Consider the following 27998-nt stretch of genomic DNA (forward strand, 5'->3'; position numbering starts at 1 on the left):
CTATCTATTTTACATTTGGTAGTGTATATATGTCAATGCCACTCTCTCACTTCATCCCAGCATACCCTTCCCCCTCCCCGTGTCCTCAAGTCCATTCTCTATGTCTGCTCCTTTATTCCTGTCCTGCCCCTAGTTTCTTCAGAACCATTTTTTTTTTTTTTTTAGATTCCATATATATGTGTTAGCATACGGTATTTGTTTTTCTCTTTCTAACTTACTTCACTCTGTATGACAGACTCTAGGTCCACCCACCTCACTACAAATAACTCAATTTCGTTTCTTTTTATGGCTGAGTAATATTCCATTGTTTATATGTGCCACATCTTCTTTGTCGATGGACACTTAGGTTGCTTCCATGTCCTGGCTATTGTAGATAGAGCTGCAATGAACATTGTGGTACATGACTCTTTTTGAATTATGGTTTTCTCAGGGTATATGCCCAGTAGTGGGATTGCTGGGTTGTATGGTAGTTCTATTTTTAGTTTTTTAAGGAACCTCCATACTGTTCTCCATAGTGGCTGTATCAATTTACATTTCCACCAACAGTGCAAGAGGGTTCCCTTTTCTCCATACCCTCTCCAGCATTTATTGTTTGTAGATTTTTTGATGGTGGCCATTCTGACTGGTGTGAGGTGATACCTCATTGTAGTTTTGATTTGCATTTCTCTAATGATTAGTGATGTTGAGCATCTTTTCATGTGTTTGTTGGCAATCTGTATATCTTCTTTGGAGAAATGTCTATTTAGGTCTTCTGCCTATTTTTGGACTGGGTTGTTTGTTTTTTTGATATTGAGCTGCATGAGCTGCTTGTAAATTTTGGAGATTAATCCTTTGTCAGTTGCTTCATTTGTAAATATCTCCTCCCATTCTGAGGGTTGTCTTTTTGTCTTATGTTTTCCTTTGCTGTGCAAAAGCTTTTAAGTTTCATTAGGTCCCATTTGTTTATTTTTGTTTTTATTTCCATTTCTCTAGGAGGTGGGTCAAAAAGGATCCTCCTGTGATTTATGTCATAGAGTGTTCTGCCTATGTTTTCTTCTAAGAGTTTTATAGTGTCTGGCCTTACATTTAGGTCTTTAATCCATTTTGAGTTTATTTTTGGGTATGGTTCTAATTTGATTCTTTTACATGTAGCTGTCCAGTTTTCCCAGCACCACTTAATGAAGAGGCTGTCTTTTCTCCATTGTATATTCTTGCCTCCTTTATCAAAAATAAGGTGACCAGGGCTTCCCTGGTGGCGCAGTGGTTGAGAATCTGCCTGCCAATGCAGGGGACACGGGTTCGAGCCCTGGTCTGGGAAGATCCCACATGCTGCGGAGCGACTGGGCCCGTGAGCCATAATTACTGAGCCTGCGCGTCTGGAGCCTGTGCTCTGCAACAAGAGAGGCCACTATGGTGAGAGGCCCGCGCACCGCGATGAAGAGTGGCCCCCACTTGCCACAACTAGAGAAAGCCCTCGCACAGAAACAAAGACCCAACACAGCCATAAGTAAATAAATAAATAAATAAATAAATAAATAAAAAATAAGGTGACCATATGTGTGTAGGTTAATCTCTGGGCTTTCTATCCTTTTCCATTGATCTATATTTCTGTTTTTGTGCCAGTACCATACTGTCTTGATTACTGTAGCTTTGTAGTATAGTCTGAGGTCCAGGAGCCTGATTTCTCCAGCTCCGTTTTTCTTTCTCAAGATTGCTTTGGCTACTCAGGGTCTTTTGTATTTCCGTACAAATTGTGCGATTTTTTGTTCTAGTTCTGTGAAAAATGCCATTGGTAGTTTGATAGGGATTGCACTGAATCTGTAGAGAGCCTCATCCTTTTTACCCCCACCTTCAATGACAAAAAATCTCAGACCTCATTTTTCAATGCACAACTTTAGAATGCTGGTTTCAGGAAAACTGGAGCAAACTGGGAGCCAGAACCAAACCTGCGCACTCCCGAGGGCCTAATATGTTGTCTGCCTTGAAAGATTTGAAAATAAAAGCAATAAGCTATAACAGCAAAAGCTACTATTCACCGAAAGTCAGTGCTTTAAATACATTATCTTGGGCTTCCCTGGTGGCGCGGTGGTTAAGAATCCGCCTGCCAATGCAGAGGACACAGGTTCGAGCCCTGGTCCAGGAAGATCCCACATGCCACGGAGCAACTAAGCCCGTGCACCACAACTACTGAGCCTGTGCTCTAGAGCCCGCGAGCCACAACTACTGAAGCCCATACTCCTAGAGCCCGTGCTCGGCAATAAGAGAAGCCACTGCCACGAGAAGCCTGCACACCACAACGAAGAGTAGCCCCCACTCGCCACAACTAGAGAAAGCCCTCATGCAGCAACGAAGACCAAACACAGCCAAAAATAAATAAATAAATACATTATCTTACTCATCCCCCCAAACTCCATTATGAAATAGGCACTACTGTCTTCCTTTTAAAGAAGGTAAAACAAGGCTCAGAAAGGCTAGGGGACTTACTCAAGAACACAGAGCTAAGTAGCAGAGCTATGGGATTCAAACCAAGACATCAAAGCTCATTCTCTTGCTTTAATACCAAGCTGCTTCTCTAATGAGAGCCCTCTCTACTGAGAGTGGAGCCTGATCGCTAGCCTAAATAAGTTATGGAATGGCCCTAAAGCCATCTAAAGCAAAGGAATGAATCTGTCTCACCTTGGAAGGAAATAAGACCCTGTCAATTCAGACAGTAAATACCTCACTTAGATGGGGTAGCAGCTCCTGGAGTTGTGGGTGGCAAAGAAGCTTAATGCTTCAAAAAAGGTCTCTGTGGTTCTCTAATCATTACCAGTGCACAATTATTGTAACAAATAAATTTCTGCCTTGGGAATCAGACTACCTTGTGGCCAGTAGCAACAAAAAAGTGCCACAGATTTCCTGGTATTTCAAAATAAGTTGTCACAAACTATTCAAAACTTCTTCTAGACAATACTGTTACATTGTTTTATTATGAGATCTTAGGTGCTAAGGGATAATTTCTAAAATAACACAAGTGAGAAATCAGGGATGATAGTTTCTTCCCAAATTTGAACATAATTTTTCCCCACAGCTAAAACAATCCCCATAATTCCTATAAGCTGAGTGTGGCTTCTGAGATGTGACCTGTTCTGAGTTTCAAGTCCCAAGGGGCAGGGGCAGAATCACCTTAACTCAAAGATTACATCACCTAGAGTCTAAGTGGCTGCTAAGTTCTTAACTAATACTCACATAGTGAGAGCAGTTACAGTTGCATGGGATGACATCCAGTCCATTTTACAAAAGAAAAATCTGAGGGGAAGTGACTTGCCCCAGTCAGTTAAGAGTCAGAGCTGGGACCTATACTGCCTGTCTCCCCCACCCAGGTCAGTGCTTTTTCCATTACAACAATTACAGTTTGGGGGGGATAATGTTGTGAATCTAACTGGACAAAGTTCAATCTATTCCTTACAATCAGGAAACAAAGAAAACCAGTCTTGAGACAAAAGAAACACTTTGGTACCCTCAGGAAGCAGGGGAAATCAGGTGTCAGCTGAATGGGGCATACAAGGGAAGGTAGGGTGAGTCTCTCCAACTTGAAGGGAGATCCAACTGGGGGCTTGACAGTAGGGAGGGAACAGAATGGACTTACATCTCTGCATCTGCTTGCTGTACTCAGACATGTTATCTGGGCGGATGGAGCGCAAGAATTTGATGTAGTCATCACTGTGATACTTGGTCATCTCCTCAGCATTGGCTTTGTGAGGGCGCTAGAGGGCAGAGGGGAGAAAAGAGCATGTTATTCTTGACTACTGCCAGTCTTCACTCAGCATTGAGCTAGGTGCTGTACAGAATAAAAAGAAATGACTGATTAGATTCAGGCCTCAAGAAACTCACAATCTAGTTAAGCAAATAAGATTATCAAAAGAGATTCCGTATCTCAAGACCTAGATGGCAACTCAAGCTCTATTGCCTAGGCAAGTCTATCTTTTTTTTTCCATTTTTTAATTTAAAAAATTGTTTTAAGTTTTTAATTGTGGTGGCAAGTCTATCTCTTGAGCCTCAATTTCCTCATTTACCAAATAGGGATAACAACATCTACTTCACAGGGAAGTTGTGAGAATTGGATGAGACTGTTAAATCTCTTTGTAAATTGTTTTACAAATCACTTTCTTTTTAATATTAAATATAACAATATATAATTATGGGCCAAATGGCTCTAAGAGTTCAAGAAGAAGGGATGATTAGTAATAACTGAAATAGATGGGAAATCCTTTATGAATCATCATCACACCGACAATTCTGATCACATCCTCCCCATGAAAACTTCCTTGACATAGTAATTTCCTGGTTATCCCAACATTCTGATTCAGCCTGTCCTCTTTTTAAAAATTCTCGTCCTCTCCTCCCTTAAAGGTGGGTCTCCTTCAAAGACAACCCTCTTCTTTTCTAATAATCAATACTTTTATAAAGCATTTTCAATACAGCTAACATTAATTATTTACTCTGTGCCAGTCACTGTTTCAGGCACAACCTTTTAAAGTTCATACTATTATTATCTTCACTTTGCAGTAAGGAAACTACAGCATAGAGCGGTTAAACATAATTTGCCCAAGGTTACACGGCTAGTAAGACGGAATAAGAACTCAAGAGGTCTGGCTCCAGGTACTATTTGACTCTCATTTAATCCTCACTTAATATAATGAGAAATATTGAGATTGAATGACAGATACTGTTTTATTAAAAAACACCCACAGAGGGCTTCCCTGGTGGTGCAGTGGTTAAGAATCCGCCTGCCAATGCAGGGGACACGGGTTTGAGCCCTGGTCTGGGAAAAGCCCACATGCCATGGAGCAACTAAGCCCGTGCGCTGCAACTATTGAGCCTGCAAGCCACAACTACTGAAGCCCGCGCACCTAGAGCCCGTGCTCTGCAACAAGGGACGCCACCGCAATGAGAAGCCCGCACACTGCAACAAAGAGTAGGCCCCGCTCGCTGCAACTAGAGAAGGCCCACGCGCAGCAATGAAGACCCGACGCAGCCAAAAATAAATAAATAAAGTAAATAAATTTATAAAAAACAAACACACCCATAGTGACAGAAGCAAGTAGTGGTTCCAATACTAAGTTGTTTTCACTATACGAAGCCCTTTACCCTCTTGGCAATGTCGTCAAAGCTCTGCTTTGACTACTCCCTTCTAGATAGGTGACTGCCCAGACTTTCACTCCATCTTGATGTTCTGAGCTTCAGATTCACAATTCCAACAGCTTCTCAGCCAGCTCCACTCACGAATCCTACAGGCACTTCAAATTCAACTGGACATAACAACTTGTTGAGAGCCTAGAGGCATTCAAATTTAACTTTACTTCCAGAACTTCTCTTATGCTATTTTTGTTAATGATGCGAACATCCACTCTGACTGAAAACATAAGTGTCATCTTTAACTCTGCCCTTGCTTGCCTTCCATTTCAATCCATTGCCAATCCCTTTCATTATACCTCCATAATCTTGACTGTATCCACTACCTTATTTCTCCTATGCCCCTCTTTCCCAGGTTTCCTATTCTCCCCACCATCCACTCTGCTGCTCAAGACAGAAGTGAGAGCATCACCCTTGATTCCTCTTTCCTCATCTACTACATTCAACTTCTCTTGAAACTACTGCCAACGTATCTGTCAAACCTGTCCACTTCCATCCCCAGGCCACACATTTTTGGCTTGGATTGTGGCAACAATCTCCTAACTGGTATCCCACCCTCAACCTTAACAATCGTGAATCTATTCTCAATCCTACAGCCAGAGTAATCTGTCTAAAATTCAAACTAATCATGTCACTCCCCTCTAAAAACCCTTCAGTGGCTTCATTACTCAAAAGATCAAGCCCAAACTCTTTAGCCTGGCTTGAAAAACCAAAATAATCGGGTCCCTGCTCACCTCTCTAGACTCCCTCTAAATATTCTATGCTCTAGCCTAGGGAACACCAAATTCAGAGCACTTATAAGGGCCAGGCAGTTTAGCTAACTTGATACTTAAAACAAACAAAAAACTAGTGAGCAGAGGACAAGGTTTTGCACAGCTCTAGCTGATTGCTGCCATGAAAGAATTTGGGCCCAATTGCCAGAGTCCTTCAGGTTAAATTTCATTGTTTTCAAAGGTTGGATACTAACATAAAGTTCTTAAAAATACTTTGTGGGTTAGGGGATTGGTTCAAGATGGCGGAGTAGAAAGACACGCGCTCACTCCCTCTTGCGAGAGCATTGGAATCACAACTAACTGCTGAACAATCATTGACAGGAAGACACTGGAACTCACCAAAAAAGATACCTCACATCCAAAGACAAAGGAGAAGCCACAATGAGATGGCAGGAGGGGCGCAATCACAATAAAATCAAATCCCATAACTGGTGGGTGGGTGACTCACAAACTGGAGAACACTTATACCACAGAAGTCCACCCACTGGAGTAAAGGTTCTGAGCCCCATGTCAGGCTTCCCAACCTGGGGGTCTGGCAACGGGAGGAGGAACTCCTAGAGAATCAGACTTTGAAGGCTAGCGGGATTTGATCGCAGGACTTCCACAGGACTGGGGGAAACAGAGACTCCACTCTTGGAGGGCACACAGAAAGTAGTATGTGCATGGGGACCCAGGGGAAGGAGCAGTGACCCCACAGGAGACTGAACCAGACCTACCTGCTAGTGCTGGAGGTTCTCCTGCAGAGGCAGGTGGTGGCTGTGGCTCACCATGGGGACAAGGACACTGGCAGTAGAAGTTCTGGGAAGTACTCCTTGGCGTGAGCCCTCCCAGAGCCCGCCATTAGTCCCACCAAAGAGCCAGGTAGGCTCCACAGTGTTGGGTCGCCTCAGGCCAAACAACAAATAGGGAGGGAACCCAGCCCCACCCATCAGCAGAAAAGCAGATTAAAGTTTTACTGAGCCCTGCCCACCAGAGCAACACCCAGCTCTACCCACCACCAGTCCCTCCCATCAGGAAACTTGCACAAGCCTCTTAGATAACCTCATCCACCAGAGGGCAGACAGCAGAAGCAAGAAGAACTACAATCCTGCAGCCTGTGGAACAAAAACCACATTCATAGAAAGACAGACAAAATGAAAAGGCAGAGGACTTTGTACCAGGTGAAGGAACAAGATAAAACCCCAGAAAAACAACTAAATGAAGTAGAGATAGGCAACCTTCCAGAAAAAGAATTCAGAATAATGATAGTGAAGATGATCCAGCACCTCGGAAAAAGAATGGAGGCAAAGATCGAGAAGATGCAAGAAATGTTTAACAAAGACCTAGAAGAATTAAAGAACAAACAAACAGAGATGAACAATACAATAACTGAAATGAAAAATACACTAGAAGGAATCAATAGCAGAATAACTGAGGCAGAAGAACGGATAAATGACCTGGAAGACAGAATGGTGGAATTCACTGCCGCAGAACAGAATAAAGAAAAAAGAATGAAAAGAAATGAAGATAGCCTAAGAGACCTCTGGGACAACATTAAACGCAACAACATTTGCATTATAGGGGTCCTAGAAGGAGAAGAGAGAGGGAAAGGACCCAAGAAAATATTTGAAGAGATTATAGTCGAAAACTTCCCAAACATGGGAAAGGAAATAGCCACCCAAGTCCAGGAAGCGCGGGATAAACCCAGGCAGGATAAACCCAAGGAGAAACACGCCGAAACACATAGTAATCAAATTGACAAAAATTAAAGACAAAAATTATTGAAAGCAGCAAAGGAAAAATGACAAATGACATACAAGGGAACTCCCATAAGGTTAACAGCTGATTTCTCAGCAGAAACTCTACAAGCCAGAAGGGAGTGGTAGGATATATTTAAAGTGATGAAAAGGAAGAACCTACAACCAAGATTACTCTACCTGGCAAGGATCTCATTCAGATTCGATGGAGAAATCAAAAACTTTACAGACAAGCAAAAGCTAAGAGAATTCAGCACCACCAAACCAGCTCTACAACAAATGCTAAAGGAACTTCTCTAAGTGGGAAACACAAGAGAAGAAAAGGACCTACAAAAAACAAACCCATAACAATTAAGAAAATGGTCATAGGAAAATACATATCGATAATTACCTTAAACGTGAATGGATTAAATGCTCCAACCAAAAGACACAGGCTCGCTGAATGGATACAAAAACAAGACCCATATATATGCTGTCTACAAGAAACCCACTTCAGACCTAGGGACACATACAGACTGAAAGTGAGGGGATGCAAAAAGATATTCCATGCAAATGGAAATCAAAAGAAAGCTGGAGTAGCAATACTCATATCAGATAAAATAGACTTTAAAATAAAGAATGTTACAAGAGACAAGGAAGGACACTACCTAATGATCAAGGGATCAAACCAAGAAGAAGATATAACAATTATACGGGGAGGGTGGGAGGGAGGGAGATGCAAGAGGGAAGAGAAATGGGAACATATTGTATATGTATAACTGACTCACTTTGTTATAAAGCAGAAGCTAACACACCATTGTAAGGTAATTATACTTCAATAAAGATGTTTCAAAAAAAAAACAAAAACAATTATAGATATATATGCACCCAACATAGGAGCACCTCAATACATAAGGCAACTGCTAACAGCTATAAAAGAGGAAATCGATAGTAACACAGAAATAGTGGGGGACTTTAATGTCTCACTTACACCAACAGACAGCTCATCCAAACAGAAAATTAATAAGGAAACACAAGCTTTAAATGACACAATAGACCAGACAGATTTAATTGATATTTATAGGACATTCCATCCAAAAACAGCAGATTACACTTTCTTCTCAAGCGAGCACGGAACATTCTCCAGGATAGATCACATCTTGGGTCACAAATCAAGCCTTGGTAAATTTAAGAAAATTGAAATCATATCAAGCATCTTTTCTGACCACAACACTGAGATTAGAAATCAATTACAGGGGAAAATACGTAAAAAACACAAACACATGGAGGCTAAACAATACGTTACTAAATAACCAAGAGATCACTGAAGAAATCAAAGAGGAAATCAAAAAATACCAAGAGACAAATGACAACGAAAACACGACTATGCAAAACCTATAGGATGCAGCAAAAGCAGTTCTAAGAGGGAAGTTTATAGCAATACAAGCCTACCTCAAGAAACAAGAAAAATCTCAAATAAACAATCTAACCATACACCTAAAGGAACTAGAGGAAGAAGAACAAACAAAACCCAGTTAGTAGAAGGAAAGAAATCATAAATCTCAGAGCAGAAATAAATGAAATAGAAACAAAGAAAACAATAGCAAAGATCAATAAAACTAAAAACTGGTTCTTTGAGAAGATAAGCAAAATTGATAGACCATTAGCCAGACTCATCAAGAAAAAGAGGGAGAGGACTCATATCAATAAAATTAAAAATGAAAAAGGAAAAGTTACAACAGACACTGCAGAAATACAAAGCATCCTAAGAGAGTACTACAAGCAACTCTATGACAATAAAATGGACAACTTGGAAGAAATGGACATTCTTTGAAAGGTATAACCTTCCAAGACTGAACCAGGAAGAAACAGAAAATATGAACAGACCAATCACAAGTAATAAAATTGAAACTGTGATTAAAAGTCTTCCAACAAACAAAAGTCCACGACCAGATGGCTTCACAGGTGAATTCTGTCAAACATTTAGAGAAGAGCTAACACCCATCCTTCTCAAACTCTTCCAAAAAATTGCAGAGGAAAGAACACTCCCAAACTCATTCTATGAGGCCACCATTACCCTGATACCAAAACCAGACAAAGATACTACAAAAAAAGAAAATTACAGACCAATATCACTGTTGAATATAGATGCAAAAATCCTAAACAAAATACTAGCAAACAGAATCCAACAACAGATTAAAAGGATCATACACCATGATCAAGTGGGATTTATCCCAGGGATGCAAGGATTCTTCAATATACGCAAATCAATTAATGTGATACACCGTATTAACAAACTGAAGAAGAAAAACCATATGATCACCTCAGTACATGCAGAAAAAGCTTTTGACAAATTTCAACACCCATTTATGATAAAAACTCTCCAGAAAGTGGGCATAGAGGGAACCTACCTCAACATAATAAAGGCCATATATGACAAACCCACAGCAAACATCATTCTCAATAGTGAAAAACTGAAAGCATTTCCTCTAAGATCAGGAAAAGGACAAGGATGTCCACTCTCGCCACTATTATTCAACATAGTTTTGGAAGTCCTAGCCACGGCAATCAGATAAGAAATAGAAATAAAAGGAATACAAATTGGAAAAGAAGAAGTAAAACTGTCACTGTTTGCAGATGACATGATACTATACATAGAGAATCCTAAACATGCCACCAGAAAACTACTAGAGCTAATCAATGAATTTGGCAAAGTTGCAGGATACAAAATTAATGCACAGAAATCTCTTGCATTCCTATACACTAATGATGAAAAATCTGAAAGAGAAATTAAGGAACCACTCCCATTTACTACTGCAACAAAAAGAATAAAATACCTAGGAATAAACCTACCTAGGGAGACAAAAGACCTGTACGCAGAAAACTATAAGACACTGATGAAAGAAATCAAAGATGACACAAACAGATGGAGAGATATACCATACCATGTTCTTGGATTGGAAGAATCAATATTGTGAAGATGACTATACTATCCAAAGCAACCCACAGATTCAGTGCAATCCCTATCATATTACCAGTGGCATTTTTTACAGAACTAGAACGTAAAATCTTAAAATTTGTATGGAGCCACAAAAGACCCCGAATAGCCAAAGCAGTCTTGAGGGAAAAAAACGGAGCTGGAGGAATCAGACTCCCTGACTTCAGACTATACTGCAAAGCTACAGTAATCAAGACAATATGGTACTGGCACAAGAACAGAAATATAGATCAATGGAACAGGATAGAAAGCCCAGAGATAAACCCACGCACCTATGGTCAACTAATCTATAACAAAGGAGGCAAGGATATACAATGGAGAAAAGAGAGTCTCTTCAATAAGTGGTGCTGGGAAAACTGGACAGCTACATGTAAAAGAATGAAACTAGAACACTCCCTAACACCATACACAAAAATAAACTCAAAATGGATTAGAGACCTAAATGTAAGACTGGACACTATAAAACTCTTAGAGGAAAACATAGGAAGAACACTCTTTGACATAAATCACAGTGAGATCTTTTTTGACCCACCTCCTAGAGAAATGGAAATAAAAACAAAAATAAACAAATGGGACCTAATGAAACTTAAAAGCTTTTGCACAGCAAAGGAACCTATGAACAAGACGAAAAGACAACTCTCAGAATGGGAGAAAATATTTGCAAACAGATCAACGGACAAAGGATTAATCTCCAAAATATATAAACAGCTCATGCAGCTCAATATTAAAAAAACAAACAACTCAATCAAAAAATGGGCAGAAGACCTAAATAGACATTTCCCCAAAGAAGAGAGAAGAAGCACATAACAAGCTGCTCAACATCACTAATTATTAGAGAAATGCAAACCAAAACTACAGTCAGGTATCCACCTCACACCAGTTAGAATGGGCATCATTAGAAAATCTACAGGGGCTTCCCTGGTGGCGCAGTGGTTGAGAGTCTGCCTGCCGGTGCAGGGGACACGGGTTCGAGCCCTGGTCTGGGAGGATCCCACATGCCGCGGAGCGACTGGGCCCGTGAGCCACAATTGCTGAGCCTGCGCGTCTGGAGCCTGTGCTCCGCAACGGGAGAGGCCGCGATGGTGAGAGGCCCGCACACCGCGATGAGGAGTGGTCCCCACTTGCCGCAACTGGAGAAAGCCTTCACACAGAAGCGAAGACCCAACACAGCCATAAATAAATTAATTAATTAATTAATTAAAAAAAAAAAAAAAGAAAATCTACAAACAACAAATGCTGGAGAGGGTGTGGAGAAAAGGGAACCCTCTTGCACTGTTGGTGGGAATGTAAATTGATACAGCCACTATGGAGAACAATAAGGAGGTTCCTTAAAAAACTAAAAATAGAATTACCAGATGGCCCAGCAATCCCACTACCGGGCATATACCCAGAGAAAACCATAACTCAAAAAGACACATGCACCCCAATGTTCATTGCAGCACTATTTGCAATAGCCAGGTCATGGAAGCAACCTAAATGCCCATCAACAGAAGAATGGATAAAGAAGATGTGGTACATATATACAATGGAATATTACTCAGCCATAAAAAGGAACGAAATTGGGTCATTTGTAGAGACGTGGATGGATCTAGAGACTGTCATACAGAGTGAAGTAAGTCAGAAAGAGAAAAACAAATATCGTACATTAACGCATATATGTGGAACCTAGAAAAATGGTACAGATGAACCGGTTTGCAGGGCAGAAATAGAGACACAGATGTAGAGAACAAACGTATGGACACCAAGGGGGGAAAGTGGCACGGGGGAGTGGTGGTGGTGGGATGAATTGGGAGATTGGGATTGACACATATACACTAATATGTGTAATATGATACATTATATGTATCATATATGATATTAGTATGTTATATATTAATATGTTATTAATATAGTTAATATGATATTAACTAATAAGAACCTGCTGTATAAAGAAATAAATAAAATTCAAAAAAAATACTTTGTGGGTTAAACAAAAATGTTTGAGGGGCTGAATTTATCTCATGAATTAATTGTACCAATCTACCGAGCACAATTTTACTAGCAATTCTCTAAGGGAATTCTCTCCCATCTTTAGGCCTTTGCACATGCTATGGCCTAGAATACTGTTCTCTTCACACCCTATATTCAACCTTTAAGTTGCAACTGAAAGGTTAATTTCCCCAGAAAGCTGTCCTTGACCCCCAGAGTCTCAGTTAAGTAACTCTCTGAAGTGCTCCCCTGAGAACCCTGTACTTCTCTTGTCATCACATTCAAACTGCACAGAAATTGTGCTTGCTTGTTCTACTCCGGGAGGCCAGGAGCAGGTCTATCTTTATTCTAAGAAAATAGCACAGGGGAGTTCACACGTGGCTTAGTGGTTAGGATTCTGGGCTTTCACTGCCATGGCCCGGGTTCAATCCCTGGACGGGGAACTGAGATCCCGCGTGGCTTGTGCACAGATGCCCAGCACTTAGTAGGTGCTCAATAAAAATCTGTTGTCATAATAAATGAACTCTAATTTAGATTAGTTTTTGGTTTCCTTATTGGTTCCATTTATATCCAGCCTTACCCTGTTCCAATCCATCTTCCATAACGGTGTCACAGAAATCTTTAAAAAAGTCAATGCCCTCCTCTAGAACATTCAAGGACAAAAGAAAACATTCTAAAGACCAACATAGTAATCAAGGAACTCTGCAAGGTTCCTTTTCCAATCTAATTCTCCCCCTACCCTCTTTCATAATATTATACTCCAGACAAACAACTCTCCCGCAACAAGACCTACAGAGTTTCCCACCACAGTGACTGTAATCAAGCCTTCCTACTATTTGAAATTCATCCCTATCCCAAATCTCTGAAGGACAAAGCCCATCTCAAAAACTGCCTCTTTTACAAAGTAAAAGCAAATCTCACCCTAAGAACCCATCTTCATCCCAGGCCACAAAGTTCCAAGAAATATGACCTCACAATCAAAAACCACAAGGAAACAAAGCACCAGAGGTAAGAGCCCATAGAAACAACTAATAGCAGAATCAGATCCTCAGGGACCTTGGATATAAGTTTAAATAAAAAAGAACAGCACTGAATTTCTATACACCAGTAAGCAATTAAAAAATAAAAAATTCAAAAGATACAATTTATGATAGCATTAAAGAAAGGAAGTACTTGGAAAAAATCTAATAAAAGATGTACATCACCTTTATAGAGAAAATTACAAAACTTTATATTGATAGCCAAAATCTCAACTGCCCATCAACAGTGGAATGGATAAAGATAGTATATTCTACAATTAAATAGTACACAGCAATTAATATGAATAAGCTACAGCTACACACAAAAATGTATATTGTATAACTCCATTTATATCAAGTTCAGCAAAATTGAACTATATTATTTAGGGATGGATAATTAGGTAGTTCAATTATGATGAAGAGCAAGGAAGCATTAACAGAAAAGTCAGGATTCTAGTTACCTCTGGGGGAAGAGAAGAGGCTGTGATCAGGAAGGGACATATGTAGGTTTCTGAGGTACTGGCAATGTTCTATTTCTTGAACTAGTTTCTGTTTACATGTATGTTTACTTTATATCAATTTGTTAAACTGCATATTTGTTTTATGCACTTTTCTGTGCATGTGTTATATTTCACAATAAAGAAGCTAAAGGAAATCTTTATGTGAGACATTTAAAAAGACCTAAATAGGGACTTCCCTCGTGGCACAGTGGATAAGGCTCTGCGCTCCCAGTGCAGGGGGCCTGGGTTCTATCCCTGGTCGGGGAACTAGACACCACATGCATGCCGCAACTGAGAGTTCACATGCCACAACTAAGGAGGCCACGTGCTGCAACTAAGACTTGGCACAAATAAATAAATAAATAAAAGACCTAAATAAATGGAGATATACCATGTTCATGGATTCAAAGACTTAATATTCTCAAGATATCAATTTTCCCTAAGCTGAGGCATAGAGTCATTGAAATTTCAACAAAAATCCTAGTAGATTTATTTGTAGCACTTGATGAGTTAATTCTAAAATTTATACAAAAGTACAAAGCGCAAGGAGCAAGTCACTTTTTTTTCTTTTAAAGAACAACAAAGTGGGAAGACTTAATACTAGATATCAAGACTTCATAAAAAGCTATTATAATTAAGCCACTGTGGCAATGGCATATAGGGCAATAAACAGACCAAGTCAAGAGAACAGAGAGCCCAGAAACAGACTCAAACATAGTACCTGGCACTAAGTAGGTGTTTAATAAGTATTTGTGGAATAAATGAATAAATACGGACATTTCAGACACAAAAGTGGTGGCACTTAGCAGGGAGAAAACAGACTTTTCAACCAATCAGCTGGGACAATATGGGGGAAAAAATTTCAGTGGATTCCCTACTTCAAATCATATTAGGGAATTCCCTGGCAATCCATGGGTTAGGATCCCACGCTTTCACTGCAGGCAGCACTCCTGGTTGAGGAACTAAGATCTTGCATGCCGCGCAGTGCAGCCAAAAAAAAAAAAAAAAAGATACATAACAAACCATATTACATAATCAATTCTAGAAACAGTACATATCTATATGTGAAAGGTAAACCTATAAAGATTTTAAAAGATTAACATAGGAGAATACTTTAAGGGTTGGAAAGGATTTATTAAGACATAAAAAGCACTTATAAAGAAACAACAAATATGACTATGTTAAAATTAAAAATCTCCGGACTTCCCTGGTGGCGCAGTGATTAAGAATGTGCCTGCCAATGCAGGGTACACACGTTCGAGCCCTGGTCCGGGAAGATCCCACATGCCACGGAGCAACTAGGCCCATGCGCCACAACTACTGAGCCTGTGCTCTAGAGCCCACGAGCCACAACTACTAAGCCCATGTGCCACAACCACTGAAGCCCACGGGCCTAGAGCCCGAGCTCCGCAACAAGAGTAGCAACCTCAATGAGAAGCTTGTGCACCATAACGAAGAGTAGCCCCCTCTCCTCAACTAGAGAAAGCCCGCACAGCAACGAAGACCCAACACAGCCAAAAATAAATAAATGAATAAATTTTTTAAAACAATTAACAATCTCTGTTCATTAAAGATACATTAGATTGAAAAAACAAAACCAAGTGTAGAAAATACTTACAGCAATATACTGACAATGAACTATATATACCAGAATATATAAAGAACTTCTACAAATTGTTAAGAAAAAGAAAGTCAAACAACCCAAGAGGAAAATGGGCAAAAGACATGAAAAGACATTTCACAGGAGAGGACATACAAATGACTAATAAATATATAAACAGATGCTCAGTTTCACTGGTCACTAGCAAAATGCAAATCAAGACCATAATTACATATTGGTTTTTTTACATCCATTTGATTAGCAAAATTTAAAGTCTAATTCTAAGTGTAGGAGAGGATGTGAATCACGGTATCTCTTATATATTGACAGTTCATTCAACCACACTGAAAACCAACTTGGCATTTAATATGCACATATTCTACAGTCCAGCAATTCCACTCCCAGAGAAAGAGCCGTAAGAAAATTTTGCCTATATGCACGAACAGACATGTACAAGAATATTCATAGTAGCACTGGTCCTAACATTAAAAACCTAGATGGGCTTCCCTGGTGGCGCAGTGGTTGAGAATCTGCCTGCCAATACAGGGGACACGGGTTCGAGCCCTGTTCTGGGAAGATCCCACATGCCACGGAGCAACTAGGCCCGTGAGCCACAACTACTGAGCCTGCGCGTCTGGAGCCTGTGCTCCCAACAAGAGAGGCCGTGATATTGAGAGGCCAGCGCACTGCGACAAAGAGTGGCCCCCGCTTGCCGCAACTAAAGAAAGCCCTTGCACAGAAACAAAGACCCAACACAGCCAAAAAATTAAAAAAAAAAAAAAAACCTAGATACAAATTAAGACCACAGGAGAATGGATAAATTGCAGTATACTGACATCACGAAATATTATTCAGCAGAGAAAAATTAAAGAATTATAGCTATATGCAACAAGGTGGATGGATTTTAGTAGTTATAATATTGTGAGAGATAAGCAAGTCCCCAAAGACTACACGTAGCATGATACCTTTTTTAAAGAATTCAAAAACAAGTAAATAAATACTATTACTTGTTTAGGCACATAATACATGATAAACATAACAATATGATAGGCAAGAGAATGATAAACATGAAATTTAGAAGAGTGATTGGGTCGTAGGAATATGGAAGTTCACTGCATTATTAAAATATTTAAGTAAAATGAATGAATAAACAATAAAATAAAATTTTTAAAAAGAAGGCCAAGCATGAACCTTCTTTGGATGCTTATAAGCCAAGGATAATGATTAACCCAATTCTGTGTATCCAAGGTCCAATTAAAACAGAAACAAAACAATAACCAGACAATCAAAAAGAAAAATGGGCAGAAGGCTTGAATAGGAACTTCAATAGGGAAACCTGTAAAAAGATCCTCAACCTCACCAGTAACAAGAGAAACATAAACTGGCAAAAAAATTTAAATATAACAAAATCAAGTGTTGGCAAGGACTAGGAGCAACTGTAATTCTTCTACACTGGTGGCAACTGGAAACCATTCTGGCATTATTTAATAAGGGTGACTGTGTACCTATGTCCTGACCCAGCAATTCTACTCCTAGTACATCCCCTTGTGAAACTGTAGCATATATGCATCCAAGAAACATGCTCAAGAATGTTCACAGCAGCAGTGTTTGTAGTAGCTCAAAACTAGAAACAAACCAAATGCCCACCAATAATAATAAAATAGACAACTTGTAGTATATTCTTTCAAAGAAATACAGTGAAAATAAATACAGCTACATGTATCAACATGAATGACTCTTAGGAACATGCTGAGCAAAAAAGGCAAGTCACATAATAAATACTGTATGGCTCCATTTACGTAACATTCAAACATGTAAAAGTAAAACATGTATTATTTAAGAATACATACGGGTAGGGACTTCCCTGGTGGTCCAGCGGTTAGGACTCCACACTCCCAATGCAGGGGGCCCAGGTTTGATCCCTGGTCAGGGAACTAGATCCCGTATTACCAAATCCCACATGCCGCAACTAAAGACCCCGAGTAACGCAACTAAGACCCGGCGCAGCCAAATTAAATAAATAAATAAATAAATATTTTAAAAAGAAAAAAAAAGAATACATAATGGTAAATTTATAAAGACAAGCGAGGAAATAATAAATCCCAAGTTCACGGCAGAGGTTAACTCTGGGGAAGAAGACAGGATCAGGGAAGGGCATACAGGAGCTTTAGCAGTCATGGAAATACTCCTTTTCTTAAACTAGGTGGTATTAATAATAATGTGATTCTTTATACCCTACATATATTTTATAAAAATTCTTTCATATCCTTTCAATATTTTATAAAAACATTAAAAAAAGAACAGAAGGCAATGAATAAGAAGACTGGGACTATACAAAATTAGCATCCAAGGCAAGGAAGAGAGCAGGATTTTTATTATGTAAATAGGAAGATGCCTGGATGAAAAGTGAAGATTTAGACTCTGGGACAGATTAATTAGACATGTAGAGACAGAATTGGAGAAGGAACCAAAGAGGGTGAAATGGTGTGAAAAAAACTTCAATGAAAAAAAAAAAAAAAAAAAAAAAACTTCAATGTGTCTCCTTCAGGTACAGAAACTTCTATGAGCAGTCTAGGGAACTTCTTTCAAGACTGACTCTCAAAAGCCATTAATTTCAGGACACTAAAATAAATGGCTCTTTGTGCTTTGGGAAAGGGATGCTAGAATCATAGCCCAGAGAAAGGAGAAGAAAGAAGGGATGAATGCAAAGAAACACTACTGAGGGGAAGAGGACTACCGATTCATACTCAATAAAGAGGTAGAGCCAGAGAAGGAAAAAGATCACATGAAAGAGAACAAGGTCTAGAGATTTCAGAAAGAGATTATACTAGGGTTTTGCTTTAGAAGTTTACAATAAGAATACCACACAGATGAAGTAATCTCCAATAAGGTATTATTATCTCCTGTGATAGCTACTGTTGGTTGCTTCCCAAAGAGCCATTCTTTCCCTTCTTTCTTGTTAAGAGATCTCAATTTGGTTGCGTGTACCCAGCCCCAAGAATCAAATTGCTGGTGGATGGTCTAAGGACAGCAAATGACCCAAGGAGATTTAAAGGGAAATCTGTGAGGAAGCTTCTAGGATGAGTTTTCCTCTTTAATAAAAAATAGAGGGGCTTCCCTGGTGGCGCAGTGGTTGAGAGTCTGCCTGCCAATGCAGGGGACACGGGTTCGAGCCCTGGTCTGGGAAGATCCCACATGCCGCGGAGCAGCTGGGCCCGTGAGCCGCAATTGCTGAGCCTGCGCGTCTGGAGCCTGTGCTCCGCAACAAGAGAGGCCGCGATAGTGAGAGGCCCGCGCACTGCGATGAGGAGTGGCCCCCGCTTGCGACAACTAGAGAAAGCCCTTGCACAGAAATGAAGACCTAACACAGCCATAAATTAAAAAAAAAACAAAAAAAACAAATAGAGTGTGGGGTGAGGACAGTGGAGAGTGATCCAAATTAGGGTTGCTGTAAAGATTAAGGAAATAACAAGTAGCTCTGGCTTGGTACCTAGCAATTACCAATAAATGTTAGTTAATTTTTCCTCTCACTTAAAGATAGGATCAATTTTTTTTTTTTTTTTTAATATTTTCTTGGGGGACTTCCCTGGTGGTGCAGTGGTTAAGAATCTGCCTGCCAATGCAGGGGACATGGGTTCGAGCCCTGGTCCAGGAAGATACCACATGCCGTGGAGCAACTAAGCCCATGCGCCACAACTACTGAGTCTACACTCTAGAGCCTGTGAGCCACAACTACTGAAGCCCCCATGCTCTAGGGCCTGCGTGCTGCAAATACTGAAGCCCGCGTGCCTAGAGCCCATGCTCTACAACAAGAGAAGCCACTGCAATGAGAAGCCCGCACACCACAACGAAGAGTTGCCCCTGCTCGCTGCAACTAGAGAAAGCCCACGCACAGCAACGAAGACCCAACACAGCCATAAATAAATTTTAAAAATATATATAAATATATTTTTTTTTTCTTTTTTTTTCCTTGGCCGCGCCGTGCGACACGTGGGATCTTAGTTCCCCGACTAGGGATAGAACCCTTGCCTCTTGCATTGGAAGCGTGGAGTCTTAACCACTGGACCGCCAGGGACGTCCCAGGATCCATTTCTTTTTTTTTTTTTTTTTTAATTTATTAATTTATTATTTATTTTTGGCTGCATTGGGTCTTTGTTTCTTCGCCCCTTGGAGGGGTGGGGGCTGGGGAGGCTACTTTACATTGTGGTTGCACGGGCTTCTCATTGCAGTGGCTTCTCCTGTTGCGGAGCATGGGCTCTAGGCACGTGAGCTTCAGTAGTTGTGGCTCCCAGGCTCTAGAGCGCAGGCTCAGTAGTTGTGGCGCACAGGCCTAGTTGCTCCGCCACACGTGGGATCTTCCTGGACCAGGGCTTGAACCCATGTCCCCTGCACTGGCAGGCGGATTCTTAACCACTGCGCCACCAGGGAAGCCCAGGATCCATTTCTTAATACCTCAATATCACTCATGGAGGTTGATATAGTCCCTGGGGTATGACAAGTACTCAACAAAAATCTGTTAAATGAAAAAAAGAAATAGTGCTTAAGGTAACACTTGAAAATGGGTAAGATATAACTGGACAGAGTAAATAATCCTCCCAATCAGGATGGGGTGGAAAGAGGCAGAATCTGATCTGGCTGACTTGGAGGGGTTCTGAGGAGGGGAGTGGCAGGAAAGGAGGCAAGCTGAGGTCAGGTCAGCATGGTGTAGGTGTGCAACAGGGAGCGCCATAAGGCCTTGATGCTTACTATTCCACATTCAGGTAACGTCTCTTTATCTAAATGCTAGTCTACCCCCTAGAGTTCCTGGAAACCTCTGCTACCTTTTATGTTTCTCATTCCCAGATGCCCTTCACACCTGAAAATGCTCTAGTCCCAAGATCCGTCTGCTCCTCTGTCTACCTTCCCTCCTTGCTTCCCCAGCTGCCTCCTCCAGTGGCTCTAGAGACATGACACGGCCATCTGGGACAGAGACTTATCTCCTTTCAGTCTCTGGAATGGTGAGGAAGGATACTGCTGTTGCTAGGTTACTTAAGCTGTCAGCACAGACTTTTAACAAGACTCTTATGCTCTAACTGTAAGACAACATAGGGGCCTTCCCTGGTGGCGCAGTAGTTAAGAATCCGCCTGCCAATGCAGGGGACACGTGTTTGAGCCCTGGTCCAGGAAGATCCCACATGCCACAGAGCAACTATGCCTGTGCACCACAACTACTGAGCCCGTGTGCCACAACTACTGAAGCCCACACGCCTAGAGCCTGTGCTCTGCAACAAGAGAAGCCACCGCAACGAGATGCCCACGCACTGCAACGAAGAGTAGCCCCTGCTCGCCGCAACTAGAGAAAGCCCTCGCGCAGCCCAACGCAGCCAAAAATAAATAAATTAAAAAAAAAAAAAAAAAAGACAACATAGGCCTCCAGCCTCTCTTTATTTTCTCATTTGGACCCTTGTGACAGCCTCCTAACTGGCCTCCCTGTTTCTAAAATGCATGCCTGTTCCTATCTCTCATTTAAAATACTTCACTTGTGGAACTTCCTTGGTGGTGCAGTGGTTAAGAATCCACCCGCCAATGCAGGAGACATGGGTTCGAGCCCTGGTCCGGGAAGATGCCACATGCCGCGGAGCAACTAAGCCCGTGTGCCACAACTACTGAGCCTGCACTCTAGAGTCCGCAAGCCACAACTACTGAGCCCGTGTGCCACAACTACTGAAACCCGCATGCCTAGAGCCCGTGCTCCCCAACAAGAGAAGCCACTGCAATGAGAAGCCTGCGCCCCACGACGAAGAGTAGCCTCCGCTCACCGCAACTAGAGAAAGCCCGTGCGCAGCAACGAAGACCCAACACAGCCAAAAATAAATAAATTAAATAAATTAATTAAATAAATAAATTAAATAAATAATAAAAAATAAATAAATAAATAAAATACTTCACTTGTTCCTCACAGCTTCCAGAAGAGGTTCAGACTGGGAACCTTTGGACCAAATTTGGTCCACAGATATGCTCATGTGCTTTTGTTTGTACACATTTAAAACAAACAAACAAACAAACTTGGGCCAACATTTTAAACCTGGGAGATTTTACATAATAATCTAAAGTTCTGGCTTCTCTTTAAAAACTGATAGATGGGGCAAAAGTCATCAGCTGGAGCTGAGTCAAGATGTTAGACAGTCCTTACTCTCTAGTAACTAGAGACTTGGCATCTAGTTCAACACAGTTCCAATCACTCTTTTTTTTTTTTTTTTCTCCAGCCATTGGATTTTTTGACCCTGGCGCCACAGAGTTGCTTAGTACATCCAATCCTTGCTGACCTCTCCAGCTCTAGCTCCCCTCTCTCACACCTGTGAACTTTATACTACAGCAATACCTGCACACTGAACTACTCATATTTTCCCCAAACACACCATATTGTTCTTACCTCTCTGCCTTTTTGTATATGTTCTTTCCTCGGCCTAGAATGCCAGTCCCCTCCTGAACTCCAGGCTAAATTCTATTCAATCTTTAAAACACTGCTCAGATATCACCTCTAGAAAACATTCCAAGGCTCCCTTCCACCTTCATACTTTATTATCTCTGCACCTTATACATTTTTTCACTGTTGCACTTACACACTGTAGTACAATTTATTTGTGTACATGTTAGTCACCAGCACTAGAGTGAGCACTTAAAAACCAGCACCAGCACTTAAAAACAGAGAATCTCTATCATTTACAGTGCCTGCCACATAACAGTCACTCAACACATTTGATAAATGAGTAGTTGAAAAAATGAGATAATGAATGACATATGGGGAACCAGAGCTGACGAGGTTAGGGAGGGGTGACATTCCCAGTAACTCACATAGATTTCCATCTTTCGGTAGAGACCATAGTTAAGGAGCAAATTGTGAGTCATGCGGATTCGGTGAGGCTTCATTGGGTGGCCTTGTCCATAATAGTAATTTCCAACATCCCCTGAAGAAGAAAGAGTGACAGTTTCAGTGACACAGTTAGACATACACTCCCAGGAGAACCCATGAATTTTTACAACAAATTTCTAGGCAAACTCTCTTTCTGGTTCATCCTAGGCTCCAAGATTCTCTCCCACCTCAAGGAAGGGTAACTCCAAAAGAAAAAACAAACAAAAAGCAGGGGACCTTGGTGAGATGAGCACTTAAGGATGTCTGTCTAGCCCAGTTTTTTCCCCTGGAGCCTACAGGCACTAGGATAGTGTGAGGAGGTCATTCCAAAGCTACTGGGGAACAGCAGCGAGTGAGGTGACTCACCTCACTATATCTCCAAGGTATTCAACTCCCACAACTCCCAAAATAACCATCACTACTTAGAATTACTGTAAGCCACAGTTCACCTCTTGCACATCATGACACTTTACGGTGTCAACGTACACTCACATTCATTTTCCTACTGGATTCTCACAAAAACCCTGTAAAACAGTTAGGACAGGGAGTATTATTCCCAGTTTATAGATAAGAAGACTAAACTCACCATCTCTTGATTCATCGATAGCAATAACCTTCTAATTGGTCCCTCTGCCTTCAATTCAAACTATCTGCCATACGGTTACCAGTTATTTTCCTAATATACAGCTTTGATAACATCACTCGCCTACTCAAAAATCCTTAATGGTTCCCCATCCCCTACAGGATAAAGAATAAAGAACAACTTCAGTAGCCTGGCATTAAAGGAGTTTCTTAATCTACTTTTCCAACTTCCTACCACCACCACCCTGCCCCAGCACACACATGCGCGTGCGCGTGCACACACACGCACACACGCACTCTCTCTCTCGCGCTCTCTTTCTCTCTCTCTGTTCTAGACCTGAGCAGGCAAATTATGGCCCTTGGGCCAAATACAACTAGCTGCCTGTTTTTTGTATATAAGATGTTATGGAACACAACAATGCCCATTAGTTTACATATTATCTATGATTACTTTCACATTATAATGGCAGAATTGAGCAGTTAAATAGTTACCACAGAGACCACCTATATGGTACACAAAGCCTAAAATATTTACTATCTGGCCCTTTACAGAAAGTTTGCCAATCTCTGCTATAAACGCACTAGATTATTATCAGCTTCCTGAACATGGCATTCACCTTCACACCAAAGTATCCTTTGTTCAGACTGTTCCTTTGACCTGGAATGTCATTCCTTCTCTGATGATCCTCATACTACAAAGCCCAGCTCAAGCTCCAACCATAGTCCTGATCAGAATAAATGGTCTCTTCCTCTGCATGCAATTTATATATGGCATGTAATTTTGCTTTGTATCTAAATTATTTACATATCTATTTTATGCCTACAAGACTAGCTCCTTGAAGGCAAGGACAAATATGCCCTGTACATCATAAAGGCTCAATAAAGATTCAAGGAACTGAGGTGAGACTCAGAGAAGTTATGTGCCTGCTCAAGATCACACAGCTAATGAATGATCTGGGAGTCAACCCTTCTAACTCCGAATCCGGAATGCTAAAAACTACATTGGGTTTCCCAGGTACCTACTTCAGTTCGCACTTAATCTAAAGGGCTCTGTGAGTCTACTTGGTAGAAAGTTCTTGGAACAATATTTCAAAATCACGTGAATTGCACACCCAAAGTTCTCTCTTTGGAAGTCCATCAGGATGAGGCAGATCTTTCAGCACCAGTGAAAAAAAGGCCCCAACCTCTTAATCATTGATCGGTAGTGCCAGAAACAGGCTTCATTCCAGGGAGCAATGCACTGCGGGGAATGCCACCAACAGCATCCAAGCCACACTCCAATTCTCTTTGGCACAGACATGGCCTGGGATAATGGGAAACTTCTAAACAGTTGGATATTTAGGATCTCATCCTCTTCGCTCTCTTTTTAAATAAACCTTATTTTATAGAACAATTTTAGATTTACAGAAAAATTGCAAAGAAGTACAGAATTCTTAGATACTACACTACTATTTCCCCTACTACTAATATTTTACATTAGTAAAATAAAAAGTATTTGTTACAATTAATGAAGGAATATTGATACATTATCATTAACTAAAAGTCCATACTTTATTTAGATTTCCTTAGTTTTTACCTAATGTCCTTTCATCCTCTTCTCTTAATCTTAGTGAGGCCTGTGCTCTCAGCCAGAGCACAGCATGCAGTGGCATTCAAGGGGGACGCTTGTCCCATGCAGACACAGATTTTGAGACGCAGTAGCAGGGAAGGCAGGCAGAAAAGTTTGTTCCCAGGGCTCCTCAGACAACCTTATCAGCCATGGTGGGGGGTAGAACAGGTTCTCAAGGCATTGGCAGAGACATCCAGATGCAGACCCAACTTGTGGGCAGTCAGGAGTCACAAGGTCATTACTATGCGATATAACTGGCTTCCTGCTTACCCATATCTCTGGCCTATCAACCCAGAATCCAGCCAAGGTTTAGACTTGGGGAACTAAGATAACTTATCTAGAAAGCTAAGGGAGTACCTGAGGGTGGGGCCCAAAGATACCATTTTCCTTAACAGTTTTTAATCAGGTTGCTGAGAGACTTTAAAAAGAAATAATGCTTTTATATAGAATTGGCCCTCCCCATCCACTAACCCTGGCTAAGGAGGGCCTACTATACTATGCAATTTTATGTAAGGAATTTGAGCATCCTTTTGATATTTGCACTGGGGTCGTGGAACCAATCCAGCTTTTTTAAACTTTTTAAAACTTTTTTAAAAAGAGCTTTTTGCACTGTTCTCATAGTTTCTCAATTTTATAGGGGAGTGACCTGAGGCCCGGAAAGGTAAAATGACTTGCCCAATACTTCAAAGCTTCTGAGTGGCAGAGCCAAATCTGAGCCCCAAACTAGTGACCTCACTGCAAAACTCACAAGTAGTTTCTCAAAAAGTAAGAAATCTCCCTTCTCTAAAGACTGATGTCTTTCCACTTTTTCTCTGTTTAAACTGAGAGTGTAGAGGTCACAAAACTGTGCAAACTGATAAGGCTACAAAGTCACAGACGCCAGCCCTCATCACTGTTCAGCAATCCTTCCAATTTTTTTTCCTGGCTCCCTCTTTCATAACAGCTATCTCTCTTCAAGATTCCTACTCTACCAACTGCCCTCCCCCACTCTCAGGAAAAGGAATATTCTCTTACCTCATCTTGAAAACTCCCTCCACTTTCTCCCCATCATCTCCCCTTCAAACTTATCTATCTCTGAACTTTTCCTTGCCACTTAACCTCTCGTCCCAGAGGAACTTCCCCTTGCAAGACTAGCGTCCCTACCTGTGCTCTGGTTTCCATCTCACCTGGTCTCTTCTCAGGGATCTGCATCATTACTAGCTCCTCTCTCCAATATCTGGCTATTTTCCATAAGAATTTGCATATACTCAACTCTCAGCCACTACATCTCCCCTTTATCAACAACCCTCTCTCTCTGCCCCAACAAGCTTCCTTTAGAAGATCGGCCTAGGAACTTCCCTGGCAGTCCAATGGTTAGGACTCCGTGTTTCCACTGCAGGGGGCACGGGTTCAATCCCTGGTCAGGGAACTAAGATCCCGCATGCTGCGCAGCGCTGCCAAAAATAATATAAAAAAATAAAAATAAAAAAAGTTCAACCTAATGTCTCCTCTTAACCCATCCATTCATTCTTCAATCTACTGCAATTCAGCTTCAGTTCCAAACCCTGCACAGGAAACAGCTGTTGCCAACACTCGGCCACTCCCTCCCTCTTTTGGCTACTGTAACCCAACACTTTTTGGTTCACTTACATCCCTGGTCATTCCCTTTGTATCTTTATTCATTTAATCAACAAGTATTTCTTGAGAAAATATGTGCCTACTATGAGCTAGGCACTGTTTTGGGGACTGAGCGTACAAAGGTAGACAAAACATGATCCCTTTCCCTAAGGAGCTTACTGTCTTTAAGAAGTATGAACAAGTAAATGGGCAATTCCAATACACAGTGACAAACGCTATGGCAAGGGAGTGCAGAGCATGAAGAACGCTAGACTTTTTCTCAGTCCACTTCCTTAGAATTCCGCCCTGGACCCTCTTCTCTTTTCAACCTATACAACTTCTTACATGGGATGCGAGGGTGACTGCATCCTCTTCTATAAATAAAATTATCACCTGTATGTATGTATTCTGACAATCACCAAAAATCTCTATCTTCTTGTTTGTCTTCTAAACTGCAGACCTGAATGAATGGCCAACTGCCTACTGGACACCTCTACTTGGATACCCCCCAGACATCTCAACAAATATTTCTTTAAAAAACAAAACCCGGAACTTCCCTGGTGGCGCAGTGGTTAAGAATCCACCTGCCAATGCAGGGGACACAGGCTCGAGCCCTGGTCCGGGAAGATCCCACATGCCGCGGAGCAACCAAGCCCGTGCGCCACAACTACTGAGCCTGCGCTCTAGAGCCCGCAAGCCACAACTACTGAGCCCGCGCCTAGAGCCCGTGCTCCGCAGCAGGAGAAGCCACCGCAGTGAGAAGCCCGTGCACCGAACGAAGAGTAGCCCCCGCTCACCGCAACTCAAGAAAGCTGGCGCACAGCAACGAAGACCCAAAGCAGCCAAATAAGTAAATAAATAAATAAAACAAAACCCAAAGTTATCAACTGATACTGCCTTCTACAAACACTCAGCATCAAACTGCCCAAACCAGAAACTTGGGATCCTTGTCTTCTTCCTTACTTCTCCATTCATGAGTTTAATTTCTGTCACAGAGTGATAGTTCCAAGGTATAAATCTGATGATGTCACTAACCTGCATACAACTTGAATGATTCACAAGTGCCCTCAGAATAAAGTCCAACTTCCTTAGGGTGTTATGCCCAGCCCTTCATGATCTGGTCCCCATTTACTTCTCCAGCCTCATCACTTGCAACCTTTCTCTCACCCCTGCTCTCTACCTTCTAACACTGTGCCCTCAAATCTATGCCTCCACCATTCTGTACATACACCTGCCGTTTTTCAAACGTGCTGTCCTCTCTCTTACCTCTCAACTTGCTCTTATTTTTGCCCTTCCTGGGCCTGGCTAATAACTCCTGTTCATCAGGTCCTAACTGAGACGGCACCTCCTTGCCTGACTCCTCAGGCTGGGCGGGTGTTTCTTCTCTGTGCTCCCAGAACACTCTGAGCTGTCCTTCCTCCCAGCCTGATAGTGGAGAGCAATTCTTTGTCAATGTCTACCTGCTCCTCCAGACTGAGAGGAAGGTGACAAGTGCTTTGGTCTTCCCATGGCCCCAGCCCCTAAATGCTACCTAGAACAGAGGAAGTTGCTGCTCCACAGATCTCTGTTCAATGAAAAAGTTTGTTGTAACA

General features: G+C 41.4%; 1 protein-coding gene across 2 annotated transcripts in view; it reads right to left on the minus strand.

Annotated features, from left to right (window-relative positions):
- HDAC1 (histone deacetylase 1) overlaps positions 1–27998 on the minus strand; it is a 43230-nt gene that overhangs the window by 14515 nt on the left and 717 nt on the right. For both annotated transcript variants that reach the window (XM_082345632.1, XM_082345631.1), the window contains exons 2-3: positions 22562–22674; positions 3608–3725 (exon numbers count right to left, since the gene is read on the minus strand). In XM_082345632.1, the coding sequence (XP_082201758.1) occupies positions 3608–3725; positions 22562–22674 (231 nt within the window). The remainder of the gene's footprint in view (positions 1–3607; positions 3726–22561; positions 22675–27998) is intronic.

This window comes from Balaenoptera borealis (genome assembly GCF_965194805.1).
Source record: "Balaenoptera borealis genome assembly, chromosome: 1".
In the NCBI taxonomy this organism is placed as follows: Eukaryota; Metazoa; Chordata; class Mammalia; order Artiodactyla; family Balaenopteridae; genus Balaenoptera; species Balaenoptera borealis.